The sequence below is a fragment of the Elephas maximus genome, chromosome 10 (assembly GCF_024166365.1).
Source record: "Elephas maximus indicus isolate mEleMax1 chromosome 10, mEleMax1 primary haplotype, whole genome shotgun sequence".
Classification (NCBI taxonomy): Eukaryota; Metazoa; Chordata; class Mammalia; order Proboscidea; family Elephantidae; genus Elephas; species Elephas maximus.
This window is the reverse complement of record NC_064828.1, coordinates 5,782,973-5,802,866: the sequence shown is the minus strand read 5'-3', so window position 1 is coordinate 5,802,866 and position 19,894 is coordinate 5,782,973. Positions and strand designations below refer to the sequence as shown.

Genomic DNA, 19,894 nt, shown 5'->3' with positions numbered 1-19,894 from the left:
CCGTGAAGGCACAGTTCACAGCTCCTGTTTCCTCTAGGAACATCCCTCATTTTTAAAGGTAGTCTGGCCAGGCAAGAGCAGAACTAGGTTTAAAGAAAATGGCAGAAAAACCTCCGAGAACTTTAAGATTCCATAAAACAAGACTTTTGTAGTCAAAAGTAATCTCAGCAGTAAATCTGAAGAACCAAACGACCCTCTAAACCTTGGGAGGGTTATAAGCGGTGAACTAGAAAGTCCAAGGTGTATTTTGGTGCTCGATTTTTCTACTAATTTCTTAAGGGATAATGGTTGACAGTCACTGGAAAGCTAAACTTTGGTTTTTGAGGTTTGAGTGTGCGTCCATCCAACGCTCACATACTTTCAGTGACAGGGAATCCACAGGCACCTGTTCAACATTTGGACACTCTGATGTTCAGAAAATTCTTTATATTGAACTGAAATCTGTCTCGGGGTGTTTTTAGCTATTGGTAAAAGTTGTACTTGTTTGAGCCACATAGAAAAAGGCTCATCCCTCTCTACATGTTATTACGGCTCCAGAATCTTCCATTTTCCAATGAAAATCTATTTAAATTTTTTGACCATTGCTCAAGCAGTATGGTTGCAGAGCTCTTCATCATCCAGGTTACTTTCTTCTCAGAACACTTCTATGTGTCTACACCCCTTTTACAGTGCAGGGCTCCAAAACGAACAGAACAGATTTTGGGATCAACCACATTCTACCATTGACGCATACTGAGCTTTCTATTAAAAATGATTTCCAAATCTTTTCCCAGGCATGCTGCTTGTAAGCCAAGGCTTTATTATCCAATATTTACATAGTTTTAATTTTGGATCTTTATACTTTCCTGTTGATGAATGTTCATCTTTTGAGATTAGGTCTATTACTCTAGCCTACTGTGAATTTTTGGTCATTCAATATATTCATGACTCTTTCAAGTTTCATGACTTGTATATATCTAATAAAAAATGGTAACCACATTTTTATCCACATTTTTGATAAAATAGTTTGTATAGGGCAGGGTCAACAATGCAGCAATATGATATACTATCAAAGATGTATCTTCAATTTGCTTTCCATCCTCAATTATGAATCCATTTGTCCGTATTTCTTCAACTTGTAAACAAGGTACTGGAGACCATTTTTAGTGCTTGCTGAAGACCAGAAATAAAATTTCTATTCATTTCCCTGATTTCTAAATGGTGTGACACGGTCATTGACCCATAATTCACTCTTAAAAATCACCAGTTTCTATGCTAAGTACTCACAAACCATCTCTTGGCAGCATTGTGAAGGTTGGAATAAGGTAGAAGAAGGATCTATATTCTTCAGTTATTAAAGACCAGGAAATATATGAATACTGATTGTTTCACAGAATGGTTTTCATATAGGCATAATTTATAATTTAAATAATTGGTCAGACCTGACTAAATAATTCAGTCAAAATTTTAACAATGAGGACTAAAAGATTTAAAATGAAATTTTCTTACAAGTTGAGAGGTGGAGTCAACATGGAACTATAGACAGAAGAAGCACCATGCTGTCCCTCTGCAGCAAAGATCCAAAAAACTAAGTAAAACAGATACAAATGTCAATCCTGGAACCCTAAGCACCAAATGAAGGAATAAAGAACTTGATCAAGTGACAAATGGAATAAGACAAGGACAGACAACAGAGAACAAGGAGAGCTACAGAGTGAAGGTCCCCTACCAGCTCACATGGAATGGATTCACCATCTTGGACTACAGCCACCAAAGAACACAGACAGGGAGTAAGGGAAGGCAACTTCATGGAGCTCCCAACAGGAGACAGAGCACCCAGTAACCAGGGATACACACTTTCCCACCCCCCACGCTTTTTTCCCGTATGAGGCCTCCACCACTTGCCAACTGACCATAGTCACTTGGCTGGAGAGATACCAGCTCACTGCTGCCCAGATTCTCCATCTTGGACCTCAGCCAATGAGGACTGAAGACAGGGAGTACAGGAAGGCAAATTTACAGAGCTCCCAGCAGGATACACAGCACCCAGTAACCAGGGATATATGCTTTCCCACTCCCCATCCTTCTTCCCTCTATGTGACCCCCACTGCTTTCCAACGGGCTATGATCACTTGGCCAGAAAGAAACTAGCTCACTGCCACTGGGGTCTGCCACTCCCCGCCCCCCCCGCCCCGTGGCCCTTTCAGTGCCATTTTTTTGTGTTTGTTTTTATTTTGTTTGAGATATATTATCTCCTTCAGCTAGCCCGATGTTCCATCTGCTCCCCTTCTTGATGGGCTGTGATTTTTTGGTTTGTTCGCTTTCTTCCTTTTTCTTCTTTTTTTCTGTTTCTCCTTTCCTTCCTTTCCTGTCTCCCACCCACTAAGGCCTGTGCACTGTCCCCACCCATTCTCGAGGGGCCATACTGCATAACTCAGCCGGAGAGTCACTACATGTGGCCTCCTTGGGTCTGTGCCACCAACACTGACCAGCTCCTTCAGAGCCATTTTATTTATCTTTTGTTTGTTTTTGTTTTTCTCTCTTTCGTTGTTGTTTCATCTCTCTCTTTCTCCTTTCCTTTTTCACATCCACTCAGCCCAGTGCGCACCCCCCTCCCCTTCTTGGTGGGAGAGCCTCTGGTGTATAACCTTCCAGGGTCTGTGCTGCCCTCACAAGCTGGCTTCCTCAACACCATATTTTTTTATTTTTCCTTATCTTTCCCCTTCTCCCTGCCACCTAGGCCTCGTGTTGCCTCCATCCCTTCCTGTCAGGCCATGCCATGCCACATGGTGAGGGAGACATCAGCTTGCTGTGCCACCACCCCAATTCCTCCCGCCATGGCCAGCTCTCCCACCACCACATTTTTTGTTGCTGTTGTTTTTATTATTTAGTTTGTTTGTCTGTTTGTTGTTTGGTTTCCTCTCTCTTTCCTTTCCTTATTCCTGCCCACCTAGCCCCGTGCACTGCCCATCCCCCTAAGAGTGAGTCACTCCACTCAGCTAGAGAGCCACTGGCTTTGCTGGGTCTGCCCTGTCCCCACCCAACAAATACTACTGGGCTTCCATTTTATTTACTTTTCTTTTTGCCTTTTTGTTTTCTTTTTTTCTTTTTTTGTTTCTCTCTCTTCTTTCTCTTCTTTCACCCACCCACTTAGCTCTGCACAGCCCTTCCTATCCTTTCTCTCCAGTCCATCTGCATTCTGTGCTGAGTGCTGCACCCTTGAGCATCACTGATGTGGTCCCCTGGACCCTGCCTTGCACTACCTCTTGGCCCCACCCTGTTTGCCTCAGTTCATGGTGCAAACTACCCATCCCCACTCCTCCACTCCCACTGGGCCCACTCTGCTGCACCATAGCTGAGTGACTGGCCCTGCCCACCTGCACAAGGTGGTGAGAAGTTTCATGCCCACAGATGAGCAAACAACAAAGCATGCCCAGCCTGCCTGCCCAGACATAACCAAATAAAACAAAAAAGCAGGATGAAACAAATATACAATCAAAAATGAAGAAAATAATTCCTGAATGTCATAAAGAGAGAAGGCAATATTAAAACACATTAAAAAACAAAACAAAATGAGACAAAACAAAAAAACAGGACAGGATGGCTCCAGAAAGCATCCAAAATAAAACAACGGATGACCTTCCAGAAGAAGAAAAGACACTGGAACTAGCCGAGAGGGAATTTAAAAACTCTAATATTCAGGGTTCTCCAACAGATGAAGGAAAATGCCGACAAAAATAAGGAAAAAGTAGACAAAATCATGGAAAATACAGACAAAGCAATGGAACAATTCAGGAAAATAACACAAGAACAAAATATCAAAATAAACAAACAACTAGAAATCATACAAAGATAGCAATTAGAAATCCAAAAGATAAACAGCAAGATTTCAGAAACAGACAGTACAATAGAAGGTTTTAGGAGAAAATTTGGAACAATGGAAGACAGGGTCAGTGATATTGAAGACAAATCCTTGGATACCACCTTGTTGGAGGAAAAATCAGAGAAAAGAATGAAGAAAAATGAAGAAACCCCGGGAACAATGTGGGAACAATCAAAGGCAAAAATTTGCATAAGTTGAAGTTCCAGAACAGGTAGAGAAAATGTAAAACACAGAGAGGATCATTGAAAATTTGCTGACAGAAAACTTCCCTAATATAATGAAAGATGAAAAGCTGACCATCCAAGAAGCTCAATGAACCCCATATAGGATAGACCCCAAAAGATAATCACAAAGACATAGAATAATCACACTCGACAAAACCAAAGACAAAGAATCCTGAAAGCAGCTCGAGAAAAACGAGAAGTCACATACAGAGGGGAAACAATAAGACTAAGCTCTGATTACTTGGCAGAAACCATGCAGGGAAGAAAGCAATGGTACAATATAGATGAAACCTTGAAAGAAAAATAATTGCCAACCAAGAATAATATATCCTGTAAAACTCTCACTCAAATATGATGGCAAAATTAGGACAATTCCAGATAAACAGAAATTAAGGGAATATGTAAAAACCAAACTAAACTTACAAGAATTATTAAAGGGAGTCCTTCGGTTAGAGAACCAATAGCATCAGAAAACAGCCTGAATCTAGGATGCAAGAAAGCATCAAACGGATACCAACCTAGGTAATAAACTCTCAAGGATAAAACAAAACTAAAAGATTTAAAACAGGGAAGCAGAGAGATCAACCTGTAAATGACACAAATGTCAGAACAATAAAAGGGGTAATAAATAAATGGTATAGGCATAGAACTTTCAAATGGAGAGGAAGTCAAGGCAATATCAAGTAATAAAGGGCTCGTTCAAACTTAAGAAGATAGGGGTAAATTTCAAGGTAACAACATGGAAAGTTAACAAAGCTACTCATGAAATAAAAATAAAGAATAAAAACATAAAGTGTCAGTAAACACAAAATCTACAAAAATGAAGGAAAAGAAAAAAAATCCACAAACAAAAGCAATTCAGCACAGGAGAGTAAGAGAAACAAAGAAAACATCAGCACCACATACACACACAAAAGCACTACAAAGTGACAGCAATAAACTCATACCTATCAATAGTCACATTGAACATAAATGGCTTAAATGCACCCATAGAGAGACAGAGAGTGACAGAATGGATAAAAAGCAGGACCCATCAATATGCTGTCTACAAGAGACACACCTTAGAAACAAAGACATAAATACATTAAAAATCAAAGGATGCAAAAACATATATCAAGCAAACAGCAACCAAAAAAGAGCAGAAAGGGCAATATTAATCTCAGATAAAATAGACTTTAAAATAAAATCCACCATAAAAGATGAAGAAGGACATTATATAATGATTAAAGGGACAATCCACCACGAGGCCATAACCATAATAAATACCTATGCATGCAATAACAGGGCTCCAAAATACACAAAGCAAACTCTAACAGCACCGAAAAGAGAAATTGACAGTTCCACAATAATAGTAGGAGACTTCAACACACACCTCTCAGTAAAAGACAGAACATCTAGAAAGAAACTCAACAAAGATATAGAAGATCTAAAGGCCACAATCAACCAACTTGACCTCATAGCCATATATAGAACACTCCACCCAACAGCTGCAAAGTATACATTCTTTTCCAACACACATGGAACATTCTTCAGAATAGACCACATCTTGGGCCACAGAGCAACCCTCAACAAAATTCAAAACACTGAGATAATACAAAGCATCTTCTCTGATCACAATGCCATCAAAGTAGAAATTAACAACAGGAAGAGCAAGGGAAAAAAAAAATCAAACACATGGAAACTGAAAAACGCCCTGCTTCAGAACCACTGGGTAATAGACAAAATCAAAGCTAGAATAAAAAAAGAAATTCCTAGAATCAAATGAGAATGAAAACACATCATACCAAAACCTTTGGGACACAGCAGAGGCAGTGCTCAGAGGTCAGTTTGTGGCAATAGATGCACACATCAGAAAAGAAGAAAGAGACAAAATCAAAACATTAGCTACACAACTTGAACAAATAGAGAACAGCAAAAGAAGCTCACAACCATCAGAAAAAAGCAAATAATTAAGTTCAGAATGGAAACCAGTGAAATACAGAATAGAAAAACAATAGAAAGAATCGACAAAACCAAAAGTTGGTTCTTTGAAAGGATCAACAAAATCAACAAACCACGGGCCATATCGACCAAAGAGAAACAGGACAGGATGAAAATAACCCAAATAAGAAGTGAAACGGGGGACATTACAAATTTTCTTACAAGTTAACAGATCAAATATAGAATTTCAAGACAATAACCTTGTCAAATCTTGGTTAAAGCAACATAAGGTGGCAAGTCCATGGAATTTCTACTTGCTAGGCACCTTCAGGAATGCGGAGAAACTAAACATTCAAAACTCAAATGCAGCAGTGTCCGAGTGTGGTCAGTTATTTCAGGGCTGGCTTGAGAGGGGAACGGGCCAACCACTGCTGATATTCCTTTGAAGTCTCCCCGGCAACTCTTACTTCTGTTGATGGAGACAAAGGAGCCTTTGTGTGTTGACTCAGGTAGAAGCGGTGCCAAGAAGTGTTGTGAGGAAAAGATGAATGTTACAATTTTTTTTTCATTAGAGATGAGGATATTTTCAGTACAAAATAAGACTTTAATATAAAGAGTAACCCTCCCCAAATACATATCTTTTGACCATTAATATTTTTTCTAAAATATATGTGAAGAAAGCAATCACCACCACTGACTAATTACATGCAAATTAAACAGGCAAGATCACTTTTTAAAATAATTACTATTCTCCAAACCTTTATTGCCGGTTTTGATAATCTTGATTCTTCCTTGGATGTAGACATCACATATGTTCTGGGTTTCTTTAAAATTTTGGTTATATCGAAGTCTATGGCTAAAAGAAAAGAATACAATATTTTCTTAAATTTTGGTAATTTTTTTCCTCAAAAAGGCATGCTACCTACCCATTGCTCATTCTAGCAATGGAGAGGCGTGAAGACGGGTGACAGAGTTAGGGGACTGTTATAGGTGCTCCAGGCAGAGAAAATGATGACTATTTCACCTCACATTTTTTACGAAAAGGGCTTTAGAGTTTGTAAAGTTCATTCACTTACATTATCTCATGTTATTCTCACAAACAATTCTGCAAGCTAAGTAACATTTTCCACAATTTACATACGAGAAAACAAAAATAAAAAAATTCTATGACTTGCTCTGCATTATGCAGAGATCTACTTTAGAATATATCTAACTTAAATTAGAACTGCTCTCAAAAAGACACTTTCATATAGCATTGAAATGCAAGAGGAAATAAAGGAGAGAGAAAACATGGTGGCCATTAAGCAAAATGTATGTGATCTGATAAATATAACATAACTGTAATTTTGTTTCAGTGATATTGAAAATGATAATATTATTTCAAAGAAATTATTGCACATCCATGAGTATATTCGCACTGTCTTACTGCGCCTATTCTCTTATCATGCTTTCCAGGTTTTCTCAGATCCTTACCTATCTCCCTAAGTCCTTACAATTTCCCTAGATCCAGGCCTGGACATAGTTTGTGTACCTATCAGGCCTCAAACAAGTTCCATCTGTCTACATATCTACATACAGAGTCATCTTCATACCTCTCTGTATGCAATTCATGGTCTAAACTGGCAGACTGAAACATTCAGGACTTCTTCACAGTGCTATAAAATAAGATAAAATAAAATTCCTTCTAGTAAGGTTATATATAATTGTGAATAACCTCACAGAGAGGTTATAAAGTTCCAATACTTATAAATATACTTTGTTAACAATGACGTGCTGTGTACATGTAAGCTATCACCAGCATCTTGAGCTTCACCAACTCTAAACTGAATTTAATATATCCAAGAACATGAGGATCTTATGTTGTCATAAAATAGTGATTCATGTCACATTTGGTTGCCAAGGAAAATGCTACATTACTATTTTATTTTTTCATTTTGGGGGGATTACATCTCACCATAAAGAAAACCAAATCCTCACGACTGAACCAATAAGCAACATCATGAGAAACAGACGGAAGACTGAAGTTGTCAAGGATTTCATTTTACTTGATCCACAATTAACGCCCGTGGAAGAAGCAGTCAAGAAATCAAACCACATATTGCATTGGGCAAATCTGCTGCAAAAGACCTCTTTAAAGTGTTAAAAAATAAAGCTGTTACTCTGAGTACTAAGGTGTGCTTGACCTAAGCCATGGTATTTTCAATTGCCTTATATGCATGCGAAAGCTGGACAATGAATAAGAAGAACGGGTGCCTCTGAATTATGGTGTTGGTGAAGGATATTGACTATACCATGGACTGCCAGAAGAACAATCAAATCTGTCTTGGAAGTACAGTCAGCATGCTCCTCAGAAGCAAGGATGGCGAGACTGAGTCTCACATACTTTGGACATGTTGTCAGGAGGGACCAGTCCTTGGAGAAGGATATCATGCTTGGCAAAGTAGAGCATCAGTGACAGAGAGAAAGACCCTCAAGGAGATGGACTGACACAGTGGCTGCAACAATGGGCTCAAGCATAACAACGATTGCAAGGATGGCACAGGACTGGGCAGTGTTTCATTCTGTTGTGCATGGGGTTGCTGAGTCAGATTCGACTCGACGGCACCCCACAACGATGTTTATGCATTCCATTTCATTTTTTATGATTTCCAATTTTCCTAGATTCATACTTCATACATTCTACGTTCCTATTATTAATGGATGCTTGCAGTTGTTTCTTCTCATTTTGAGTCGTGCCACATCAGCAAATGAAGGTCCTGAAAGCTTTACTCGAGGGCACCTAATTACAACAACAACAACTTATATCATTTCTTTTTAAAAAAATTATTACGGTCAACTATACACAACAAAAAGTTTGCCATTTCAACGTTTTTTAGGTGTACAATTAAGTGACATTAATTACATTTGTCATACTGCTTTCACCACTTCTATCCATTTCCAATCATTTCCATCACCCCAAACAGGAACTCAGCACCCCTTCAGCAATAACTCACCTTCCTCCCCTCCCCCCAGCCTCTGGTAACCCCTAACACACTCTTCATTTCTCTGCAATTGACTATTCTAGATATTTCATATAAATGGGATCATACAATATTAGTGGTTAAGAGCTTGGCTGCTAACCAAAAGGCTGGCAGTTCTACTCTACCAGCCACTCCTCGGAAACCTTATGGGGCAGTTCTACTCAGTCCTACAGGGTTTCTATGAGTTTGAATTGACTCAATGCCAATGTGTCTGTTTTTTTTTTTTTTTTCACTCAGCATAATGTTTTCTAGGCTCATCCATGCTGTACCATGCATCAGAACTTCATTTCTTTTTATGGCTGATCTGTTGATGGACACTTGGGTTGTTCCCACTTTTTGATTATTGTGAATAATGCTGGAATCAACACTGATGTACACTGACGAAGAATCTGTTGGAGTTACTGCATTCGAGCCTCTTGAGTTTATACCAAGGAGTGCTATTCCTGGGTCCTACCCTGTCCTATAGGGTCGCTATGAGTCAGAACTGACTCGACGGCACTGGGTTCTGGGTTTTTATGGTAATTTTATGCTTAACTTTATGAGGAACTGTATTATCTCTTAATATGAATTATATTTGTATCTTCAAGGACAATCATTGGTCAGAAAAATTACAGAAGCAAGAAATAGTGATTAATTTTTAAGCATGTCTATCATTTTGTATGAAGACCCAAGTGACAAATATCAAAAGTAAAGAACTGGCATATTTATACTATAAGGCTCTGCAGAGGCAAACATCACAAACATATTGTAAAATAGAACAGCTTTTAAATTTAAGACTTAACCAAAGGTATTGGTGAAGAAAACCACTGACCCAGTCAAAATCTCCTCTATGTAATGGAAAACATTTAAAAAACTCAACCACTAAATACGTTCTGAAGCAAAATTTGAGAGACATTGGCTAATTTTTTTTTCTTATGATATGTAAATTTATCTACATAAAACTTTTAAAAAGATATAAAATATTAAGATCCATTTCATTGTACATGGTAGTACAAGCTACTTTTATTAAAAAATAAATACAATTAAAAGGAATTGAGACTGAAGGCATTGGTGGGTCAATGGTAGAATTCTCGCCTTCCACACTGGAGACCTGGGTTAGATTCCGGGCTAACGCTCCTCAAGCACAGCCACCACTCGACTGTCACTAGAGGCTTGAATGTTACTCTGATGCTGAACAGGTGGCAGTGGAGCTTCCAGACTAAGACAGAATAAGCTTCTGCAATATCAGTAAATAGGGGGAGGGCAGGAATTGAGACTATATTTTTATAATCAAGCCTTGGCAGTCTTGACTAGTAATGCCATTAAAAAATCTTTACATTGTTTGGATTAAGGATTGTGTGAACTTCTTACTGCTGTATTATATGTTGAAGCCATGTTCCCACAGCTCCACATCTAAAAATGCCCTATAAATGAGAAGCCCAGAAAAATTTACAATAATTGGTGTGAAAGGCCAACACTAATCATTTCTTTCATAGATCATCTTCCTTTTCTTCTGAACTTGTGTAGAATCCTCTTGGTTTCATATGCTACATTCCACATTATGACTATTGTCTAATATTTTTTTATCTCATTTATTAAGCAAAGCCAAATTATTAAGCAATAATATTCATGGATGGTCTCACATTATTTGATACATTCGGGAACTTTCCATGCTTCAGTGTGTCGCATATTTATGGGAAATCATCATTAAAACCAGAAAGAATATGATCCTATAGAGGACAACATATGTGACATAAAAAAGAATCAAAGGAGTGGAGATGATATCCTGATTCTTAGTAAAAACAGTAGGGAAAGTGTTGAGGACCATGACATGTAATTCCAGTGCATGGATTGTGGTTAGCAAACAAAGTCAACTTGATATATTAAGTCAAAGGGGTAGAGCACCAAAGAATTGGTGGGATGGACTATTATAGTGGTAGGGAATATTATGCTCAAACGAACTTACTCAAATGGTGAAAGGAATAATTGCAATGTGAGAGCAAAGAAGGATTGGGGTGCGGTGGGAAGGTTGAGGAACAGGAAAACCTGAGTTCTAGTTGTGGCTCTACAACTGACTCAATTACTCATCTTATTAACCTTGAAGTGGTCACATCACTTTTCCGAACCTCAGCTTTCTCATCTGTATACTGACAGTGGGTATTAATCCTATTCTTCCTACTTTAAAGTGGGAGTGTAAGATTAATTTTGTGAGAGTCTTTTGGGAAAAAATTGTCAAATTTAAGATATTGTTAAAGAAGACATACAATTAGATGTTAATCTATGAGTTTAAGAAAGGTGGAGAGAATTTGGAATAGGATTCAAAAATGAGAAACAGAGTGATATTACTGTTATAGGGAAATGTACTACGAAACACCAGATGGAGGATACAGAAAACATTTTTCTAATAAAGCTCACCAAAGTAATGGACAGGCAAAATATAGTGGTGATGGGGCATTCCAACAATTGTAACAACTGGTGGAAGTCTCATTCTGTTAAAAGTAGACTAAGAAATTGCTTTGCTGATAATTTAATCTCTCAGAAGGTAAAGGAAATAATAGATTAATTCTAACTAATAAAATCAAGCTGATTAGAAATATAGCTAAGGCAAGAGCCTTAGGAGACTATGACGTTGGGAAGAGAGTCAAACAAACTCTAGTCTTTAGAAAAAGAGCTTTCAGAACATTCACAGAAAACACAGAGCCATCTCCATACACTGTATCTCTAAAATGGCACAAAAGATGCAGAAAATCTTATAAAATAAAAATTATGACTAGACAATAATGAACAATTTCAGTGATTAAGAAGAAGGTCAAAACTTGTATAGCTGTCCAGAAACCTCTCTGAGAAGGTCAAATTAAAACAGAACAAAACATAAGAAGATGGGAGGGGAAGCACATGTAAAACTTTGCTCCAAACTACTCACAGGTCATCAAGGCAAGTGGTAGAGAACTAAAGCTGAGAGAAGAAGATGAAAAGTAAAATGAGAGTAAAACAAGTATTTTAAAAATACTTCCAAAAAACAAAACAGCCAACTATTTACTTTCTTTTTAGATCTGTTGTTTGTGAGAACGTTATTAACAATCAGTGACAAGACAATGAACCATACAAAACAAATGAGAGTATTAGTGTTTTAAGTTAGTTTACATCTCTAAGCCTAAGTGAATTATATACCAAGATGCTAGAAAAAAGAAAATCTTCCAAAAGTAAGCTCAGAACAACTGTCTGCAACTTTTAAGGCATCATGAAGTCTGAAAGAGACAGTTGAATAACTGCTGTTCTGCTTTTTAAAATAATAAGTCCCTAAATTTGACACTAAGCCCTGACAATTTTCCAATTCAATTATTAATTAGAGGGTATGTGAGTTGTTGGAAAAGAACATGATAATCTTATGAGCCAGCATGAGATGCCTAAGAATAGGACTCTTTAAAAGAAACTAATTTTCCCATCGATTGGGTAATATAGTTGGTATTTCTGGAAAAACTTACAGCTTTAACTACCAGTTACATACTGACGAGGCAGACACTGACGGTGGTTTTCCCAGAGTCAATCCCTCCTTTCAGCGCTGGTAGAGTGCTGGTTTTCTTGACTACCAACTCCCTCTACAAAAAACTGGGGCTACACTCTAATGAGTCTAACCAAGTCAGTTTCCCCACTTCCCTTGCTAGTGGTTGGTTTAAGAAAGGGCACATGGTCCAATCTTGACTAATGAGGCGTGAGAGGAAGTGCTTCTCTGGGAGTGTCACATGTCCTAATGTGATTCTTGAGACTGCTACAACCATTAATTTTTTGAAATAACAGCTTATTGAGATATAATTCATATAGTATAGATTCACACTCCTAAAGTGTACAATTTTTTTTGTATGTTCACACAGTTGTGCAACTGTTGCCACTATCTAATTTTAGAACATTTTCACCTCCCCAAAAAGAGATACCTTACTCATTAGCAGTCACTTTCCATTCACATCTCCCCGTAGACCTTGGCAACTACCAATCTACTTTCTGTCTGTATGGATTTGCCTATTTTTTTTTTTTAATTTCATATTAATGGAGTCATAGAATATGTGGCTTTTTGTTACTGGCTTTTCACTTACCATAATGTTTTGAAGATTCGTCCATGTTGAAGCATGTATCAAGACTTCATTCCTTTTTATTGCTGAATATAATTCCATTGTATGGAAAACATTTTGTTTATTCTTTCCTTGGTAATGTACATTTGGGTTATTTCTACCTTTTGGTTGTTATGAATAATGCTGCTATCAGCATTCGTGTACAAGTTTTGTACGGACATATGCTTATGTTTTTCTTGAAGGAGAATTTCTCATAGGAGTGGAATTGAGTGTCTTATGGTAACTCTATGTTTATCCATTTGAAGAACTGCCACACTGTTTTCCAAAGTGGCTCCAGCATTTTACATGTAATTCTTTAATTTCTTTCAATAATGTTTTATATTTTTCAGTGTACAAGTCTTGCACTTCTTTTGCTAAACTGATTTCTATGTATTTTATTCTTTTTCACAGTATTGTAAATGGAATTGTTAATTTTTGATTGTCATTGTCAATGTATAGAAATATAATGGATTTTTGTGTATTGATCTTGTGTCCAGCAACCTTACCGAGCTCACTTAATACTTCTAGTAATTTTTTTGGGGGGGGGGTGTATTTCTTAGGCTTTTCTATATACAAGATCATGTCATCTGTGAATAAAGTTTTACTTCTTCCTTTCCAATTTGGATGGTTTTTATTTTTCTTTCCTAATTGACGTGACTAGAACCTCCAGTACAATGTTGAATAGAAATGGCTGGAATGAACATGTTTGTCTTGTTCTTGATTTAAGAGAGAAAGCATTTGGACTTCCACCACTGGGTATGAATTTAGCTGTGGGTTTTTCATGAAGGACCTTTATCTATGGTTGAGGTTGAGAAAGTTCATTTCTATTCCTAGTTTGTTGAGTGTTTTTGTTTTTAATCACGAAAGGATGTTGTTTATTGTCAAATCTGTTTTTCTGAATCTACAGCGTAGGGTTTCATTTTAGCTGGATCCACAATCAACACCCATGGAAACAGCAGTCAAGAAACCAAAAGACACGTTGTGTTGGACAAATCTGCTTCAAAAGATCTGTTTAAAGTGTTCAAAAGCAAAGACATCATCTTGAAGACTAAGGTGCGCCTGACCCAAGCCATGGTGTTTTCAATTGCCTCATATGCATGTGAAAGCTGGATGATGAATAAGGAAGACTGAAGAATTGATGCCCTTGAATTGGGGTGTTGGTGAAGAATATTGAATATACTATGGACTGCCAAAAGAACAAACAAATGTCTCTTGGAAGAAGTACAGCCAGAATGCTCCTTAGAAGCAAGGATGGTGAGACTACATTTTGCATACTTTGGACATATTTTCAGGAGGGACCGGTCCCTAGAAAAGGACATAATGCTTGGTAAAATCGAAGGTCATTGAAAAATAGAAAGACCCTCAGGAAGAGGGCCTGACACAGTGGCTGCAATGATGGGCTCAAGCATAACAACGATTGTGAATATGGCACAGGACCGGGCAGTGTTTTGTTTTGTTGTACCTAGGGTCACTCTGAGTCAAAACTGACTCAATGGCACCTAACAACAATAACACAGCCTAGGAAACACTATGAAGCCCTGGTGGTGTAGCAGTTAAGTGCTATGGCTGCTAACCAAGAGGCAGGCAGTTCAAATCCACCAGGCACTCCTTGGAAATTCTATGGGACAGTTCTACCCTGTCCTATAGGGTCGCTATGAGTCAGAATCAACTCGACGGCAGTGGGTGGGTTTGAGGAAACCCTGTGGGGCAGTTCTTCTCTGTCATATGTTCTTTCACTGTTGTTGTTGTTGTGTGCCAATGGCACACAGCAACAGTGAAATGCAAATGTGGATTTTTCCTTTATTCTATTAATATGGTGTATTATATTGATTGATTTTCATATGTTAAACCAACCTTGTATTCATGGTATAAATTCTACATAGTCATGGTGTAAAATCCTTTTAATATGCTTTGGATTCAGTATTCTAGTATTTTGTTGAGAAATTTTCATCTATATTCATAAGGGTGGAGCCCTGGTGGCACAATTGTTAAGAACTTGGCTGCTAACCAAAAGGTCTGCAGTTCAAATCCACTAGCTGCTCCTTGGAAATCCTATGGAGCACTTCTACTCTTTAGTCCTTTCCTGAGTAAAAAAGCAAACCCTGAAAAGAAAAAGACTTCTGTAGTTTGCTCGGTATCCTTTCCTCTTTTTTCCTGTGTGGAATGCAGATGGAATGCCTAGAGGTGCAGCAATTATCTTGTGACAGTGAGGACAAAAGTTGCATACTAAGGATGCTGAAGTAGAAACACGTAAGAAACATGACTCCTTGGTGACATCCTTGAGCAGTGATGCTTACCTCCACACTTCTCATCATGTCAAAAAGATAAACTCCTTCTTGTTTAAGTAATGTTTATAAGGCATTCTGTACTTGCAGACAGTTGAAATACTAGTAGATTTTTCTGCCATTACAACTGCTAATTAACACTGCTCTGGAAATTCTAAACAATAAGCCAGTAAACCCCCACGTGTCTGTCAGTTTGTTGTACTGTGGGGGCTTGCATGTTGCTGTGATGCTGGAAGCTATGCCACTGGTATTCGGATACCAGCAGGGTCACCCATGGAGGACAGGTTTCAGCTGAGCTTCCAGACTAAGACAGATTAGGAAGAAGGACCTGGCAGTCTACTTCTGAAAAACATTAGCCAGTGAAAACCTTATAAATAGCAGTGGAACATTGTCTGATATAGTGCTGGAAGTTGAGCCCACCAGGTTGCAAGGCACTCAAAAGATGACTGGGGAAGAGCTGCCTTCTCAAAGTAGAGTTGACCTTAATGATGTGCATGGAGTAAAGATTTGGGACCTTCATTTGCTGATGTGGCATGACTCGAAATGAGAAGAAACGGCTGCAAACATCCATTAATAATCGGAACCTGGAATATACGAAGTATGAATCTAGGAAAATTGGAAATCATCAAAAATGAAAAGGAATGCATAAACATCAATATCCTAGGCATTAGCGAGCTGAAATAGACTGGTATTGGCCATTTTGAATTGGACAATCATATATTTATAGTCTACTATTCTGGGAACAAGAGCTTGAAGAGGAATGGTGTTGTATTCATCGTCAAACAGAACATTTCAAGATCTATACTGAAGTACAACTCTGTCAGTGATAGGTGAATATCCATACACCTACAAGGAAGACCAGTTAATATGACTATTATTCAAATTTACCCACCAACCACTAAGGCCAAAGATGAGGAAATAGAAGATTTTTATCAGCTGCTGCAGTCTGAAATTGATCGAACAGGCAATCAAGATGCGTTGATAATTACTGGCAATTGGAATGCAAAAGTTGGAAACAAAGAAGAAAGATCAGTAGTTGGAAAATATGGCCTTGGGGATAGAAACAATGCTGGAGATCAAATGATAGAATTTTGCAAGGCCAACGACTTCTTCATTGCAAATACTTTCTTTCACCAACATAAATGGCAACTATACACATGGACCTTGCCAGATGGAACACACAGAAATCAAATTGACTACATCTGTGGAGAGAGATGATGGAAAAGCTCAATATCATCAGTCAGAGCAAGGCCAGGGGCTGACTGTGGAACAGACCATCAATTGCTCATATGCAAGTTCAAGCTGAAACTGAAGAAAATCAGAGCAAGTCCACGAGAGCCAAAGTACGACCTTGAGTATATCCCACCTGAATTTAGAGACCATCTCAGGAATAGATTTGATGCATTGAACACCGGTCACCGGAGATCAGACAAGTTGTGGAATGACATCAAGGCCATCATACATGAAGAAAGTAAGAAGTCATTGAAAAGACAAGAAAGAAAGAAAAGACCAAGATGAATGTCAGAGGAGACTCTGAAACTTGCTCATGAACATCAAGCAGCTAAAGCAAAAGGAAGAAATGATGAAGTAAAAGAACTGAACAGAAGATTTCAAAGGGCGGCTCGAGAAGACAAACTAAAGTATTATAATGACATGTGCAAAGAGCTGGAGATGGAAAACCAAAAGGCAAGAACACATTCGGTGTTTCTCAAGCTGAAAGAATTGAGTAAAAAATTCAAGCCTCAAATTGCAATAGTGAAGGGTTCTAAGGGGAAAATATTAAATGACGCAGGATGCATCAAAGGAAGATGGAAGGAATACACAGAGTCATGACACCAAAAAGAATTAGCTGATGTTCAACTATTCCAAGAGGTAGCATATGATCAGGAACTGATCATACTGAAGGAAGAAGTCCAAGGTGCTCTGAAGGCATTGGTGAAAAACAAGTCTCCAGGAATTGATGGAATATCAATTGAGATGTTTCAAAAAATGGATGCAACACTGGAGGTGCTTACTTGTCTATGCCAAGAAGTATGGAAGACAGCTGCCTGGCCGACTGACTGGAAGAGATCCATATTTATGCCTCTTCCCAAGAAAGGTGATCCAACCGAATGTGGAAATTATCAAACAGTATCATTAATAGCACATGCAAGCAAAATTTTGCTGAAGATCATTCAAAAACGGCTGCAGCAGTATATTGACAGGGAACTACCAGAAATTCAGGCTGGTTTCAGAAGAGGACGTGGAACCAGGGATATCGTTGCTGATGTCAGATGGATCCTGGCTGAAAGCAGAGAATACCAGAAGGATGTTTACCTGTATTTTATTGACTATGCAAAGGCATTCCACTGTGTGGATCACAACGAATTATGGATAACATTGTGAAGAATGGGAATTCCAGAACATTTAATTGTGCTCATGAGGAACCTTTACATAGATCAAGAGGCAGTTGTTCAGACAGAACAAGTGGATACTGATCGGTTTAAAGTCAAGAAAGGTGTACATCAAGGTTGTATCCTTTCACTATACTTATTCAATCTGTATGCTGTGTAAATAACCCAAGAATCTGGACTACATGAAGAAGAAGGGGGTATCTGGATTGGCGGAAAACTCGTTAAGAACTTGCGTCATGCAGATGACACAACCTTGCTTGCTGAAAGTGAAGAGGGCTTGAAGCACTTACTGGTGAAGATCAAAGGCCGCAGCCTTCAGTATGGATTGCACTTCAACATAAAGAAAATAAAAATCCTCACTACTGGACGAATGAGCAACATCATGACAAATGGAGAAAAGATTTAAGTTGTCAAGGATTTCATTTTACTTGGATCCACTTTCAATGGCCATGGAAGCAGTAGTCAAGAAATCAAAAGACGCGTTGCACTGGGTAAATCTGCTGCAAAGAACCTCTTTAAAGTGTTGAAAAGCAAAGATGTCACCTTGAAGACTAAGTTGCAACTGACCCAAACCAAATCAAACCAAACCCAGTGCCGTCGAGTCGATCCCAACTCATAGCGACCCTATTGGACAGAGTAGAACTGCCCCACAGAGTTTCCAAGGAGCGCCTGGCGGATTCGATCTGCTGACTCTTTGGTTAGCAGCCGTAGCACTTAACCACTATGCTATCAGGGTTTTTGCACCTGACCCAAGCCATGGTATTTTCAATCCCATCTTATGCATGTGAAAGCTGGGCAATGAATAAGGACGATCAAGGAAGAATTGAGGCCTTTGAATTGCGGTGTTGCTGAAGAATATTGAATATACCATGACTGCCAAAAGAAGGAACAAATCTGTCTTGGAAGAAGTACAACCAGAATGCTCTTTAGAAGCAAGGATGGCAGGACTGAGTCTTACATACTTTGGACATGTTGTCAGGAGGGATCAGTCCCTGGAGAAGGACATCATGCTTGGCAAAGTACAGGGTCAGCGGAAGAGAGGAAGGCCCTCAATGAGGTGGATTGACACAGTGGCTGCAACAATGAGCTCATGCATAACAACGATTGTAAGGATGGCTCAGGACCGGGCAGTGTTTCGTTCTGTTGTGCACAGGGTCTCAATGAGTTGGAACCAACTCGATGGCACCTAACAACAACAAGAAGAAGCCGACAAAAAGTGATAAGAGTTGTAAATGTTTTAATGGTGAAGACCACATTATGTTTTTGTTGTCTTTGTTTTTTACAGATGATATTATGGTCTTTCTAGAAAGGAGCATTATTAGTTATAAGAGTTTAGTTACATAAATACAAATATATAAAAATATAAATCAGCAATTAACAAGTTGGACACTAAAATGTTTGAAAATCTCATTCCTAAACTAAGAAATACATCAAGTATGTACCAAAAAGAAACCAAACCTGCTGCCGTTCAGTCGATTCCTACTCATAGAGACCCTATAGGACAGGGTAGAACTGTCCCATAGGGTTTCCAAGGGACACCTGGTGGATTCGAACTGCCGACCTTTTGGTTAGCAGCTGTAGCTCTTAACCACTATGCCACAAGGGTTTCCATTAAGTATGTATGAGGAAACTATTTAAGAAATGTATGGGACCTAGATGAAGAAAATCACAAACTAAAGAGACATCTGATATTTCTGAATATATAGACTAAATAGTATAAAAGGTGTAAGTTTTCCCCTTAACTTATTAATTACATACAAGTATAAGCAAATCATACATGAGTTTCTTTGGTGGTATGGGGAACAGAGCAAGCTTCTAAATTGCACATAAAAAGTCTGGTATAGGCAGAATAAGCAGGAAATAACAAAAAAGAATAATAAGGAAGGAATTTCACTGTTAGATATTAGAATGTATAAAGCAATGATTACAACAATGTGATGCAGACATAAAATTACGCAGAGATCATTAGAACAGAGTAAGATAGCATTATTTGATGCAAATATTAAAGGATTTATTTTTGAATAAATGTGGCAATCCTGAATCATTAAGAAAAGGAGCTAAGGCATATGTTATCTACCTAGAAAAAAAAATTAGCTCTCTACGTT

General features: G+C 38.3%; 1 protein-coding gene across 1 annotated transcript in view; it reads right to left on the bottom strand.

Moving 5' to 3' along the window:
- Window positions 1-19,894, bottom strand: part of FAM227B (family with sequence similarity 227 member B) — a 342,173-nt gene that overhangs the window by 37,737 nt on the left and 284,542 nt on the right. Inside the window, exon 13 of the mRNA XM_049898966.1 lies at window positions 6,765-6,862. Coding sequence (XP_049754923.1) covers window positions 6,765-6,862 — 98 coding nt within the window. The remainder of the gene's footprint in view (window positions 1-6,764; window positions 6,863-19,894) is intronic.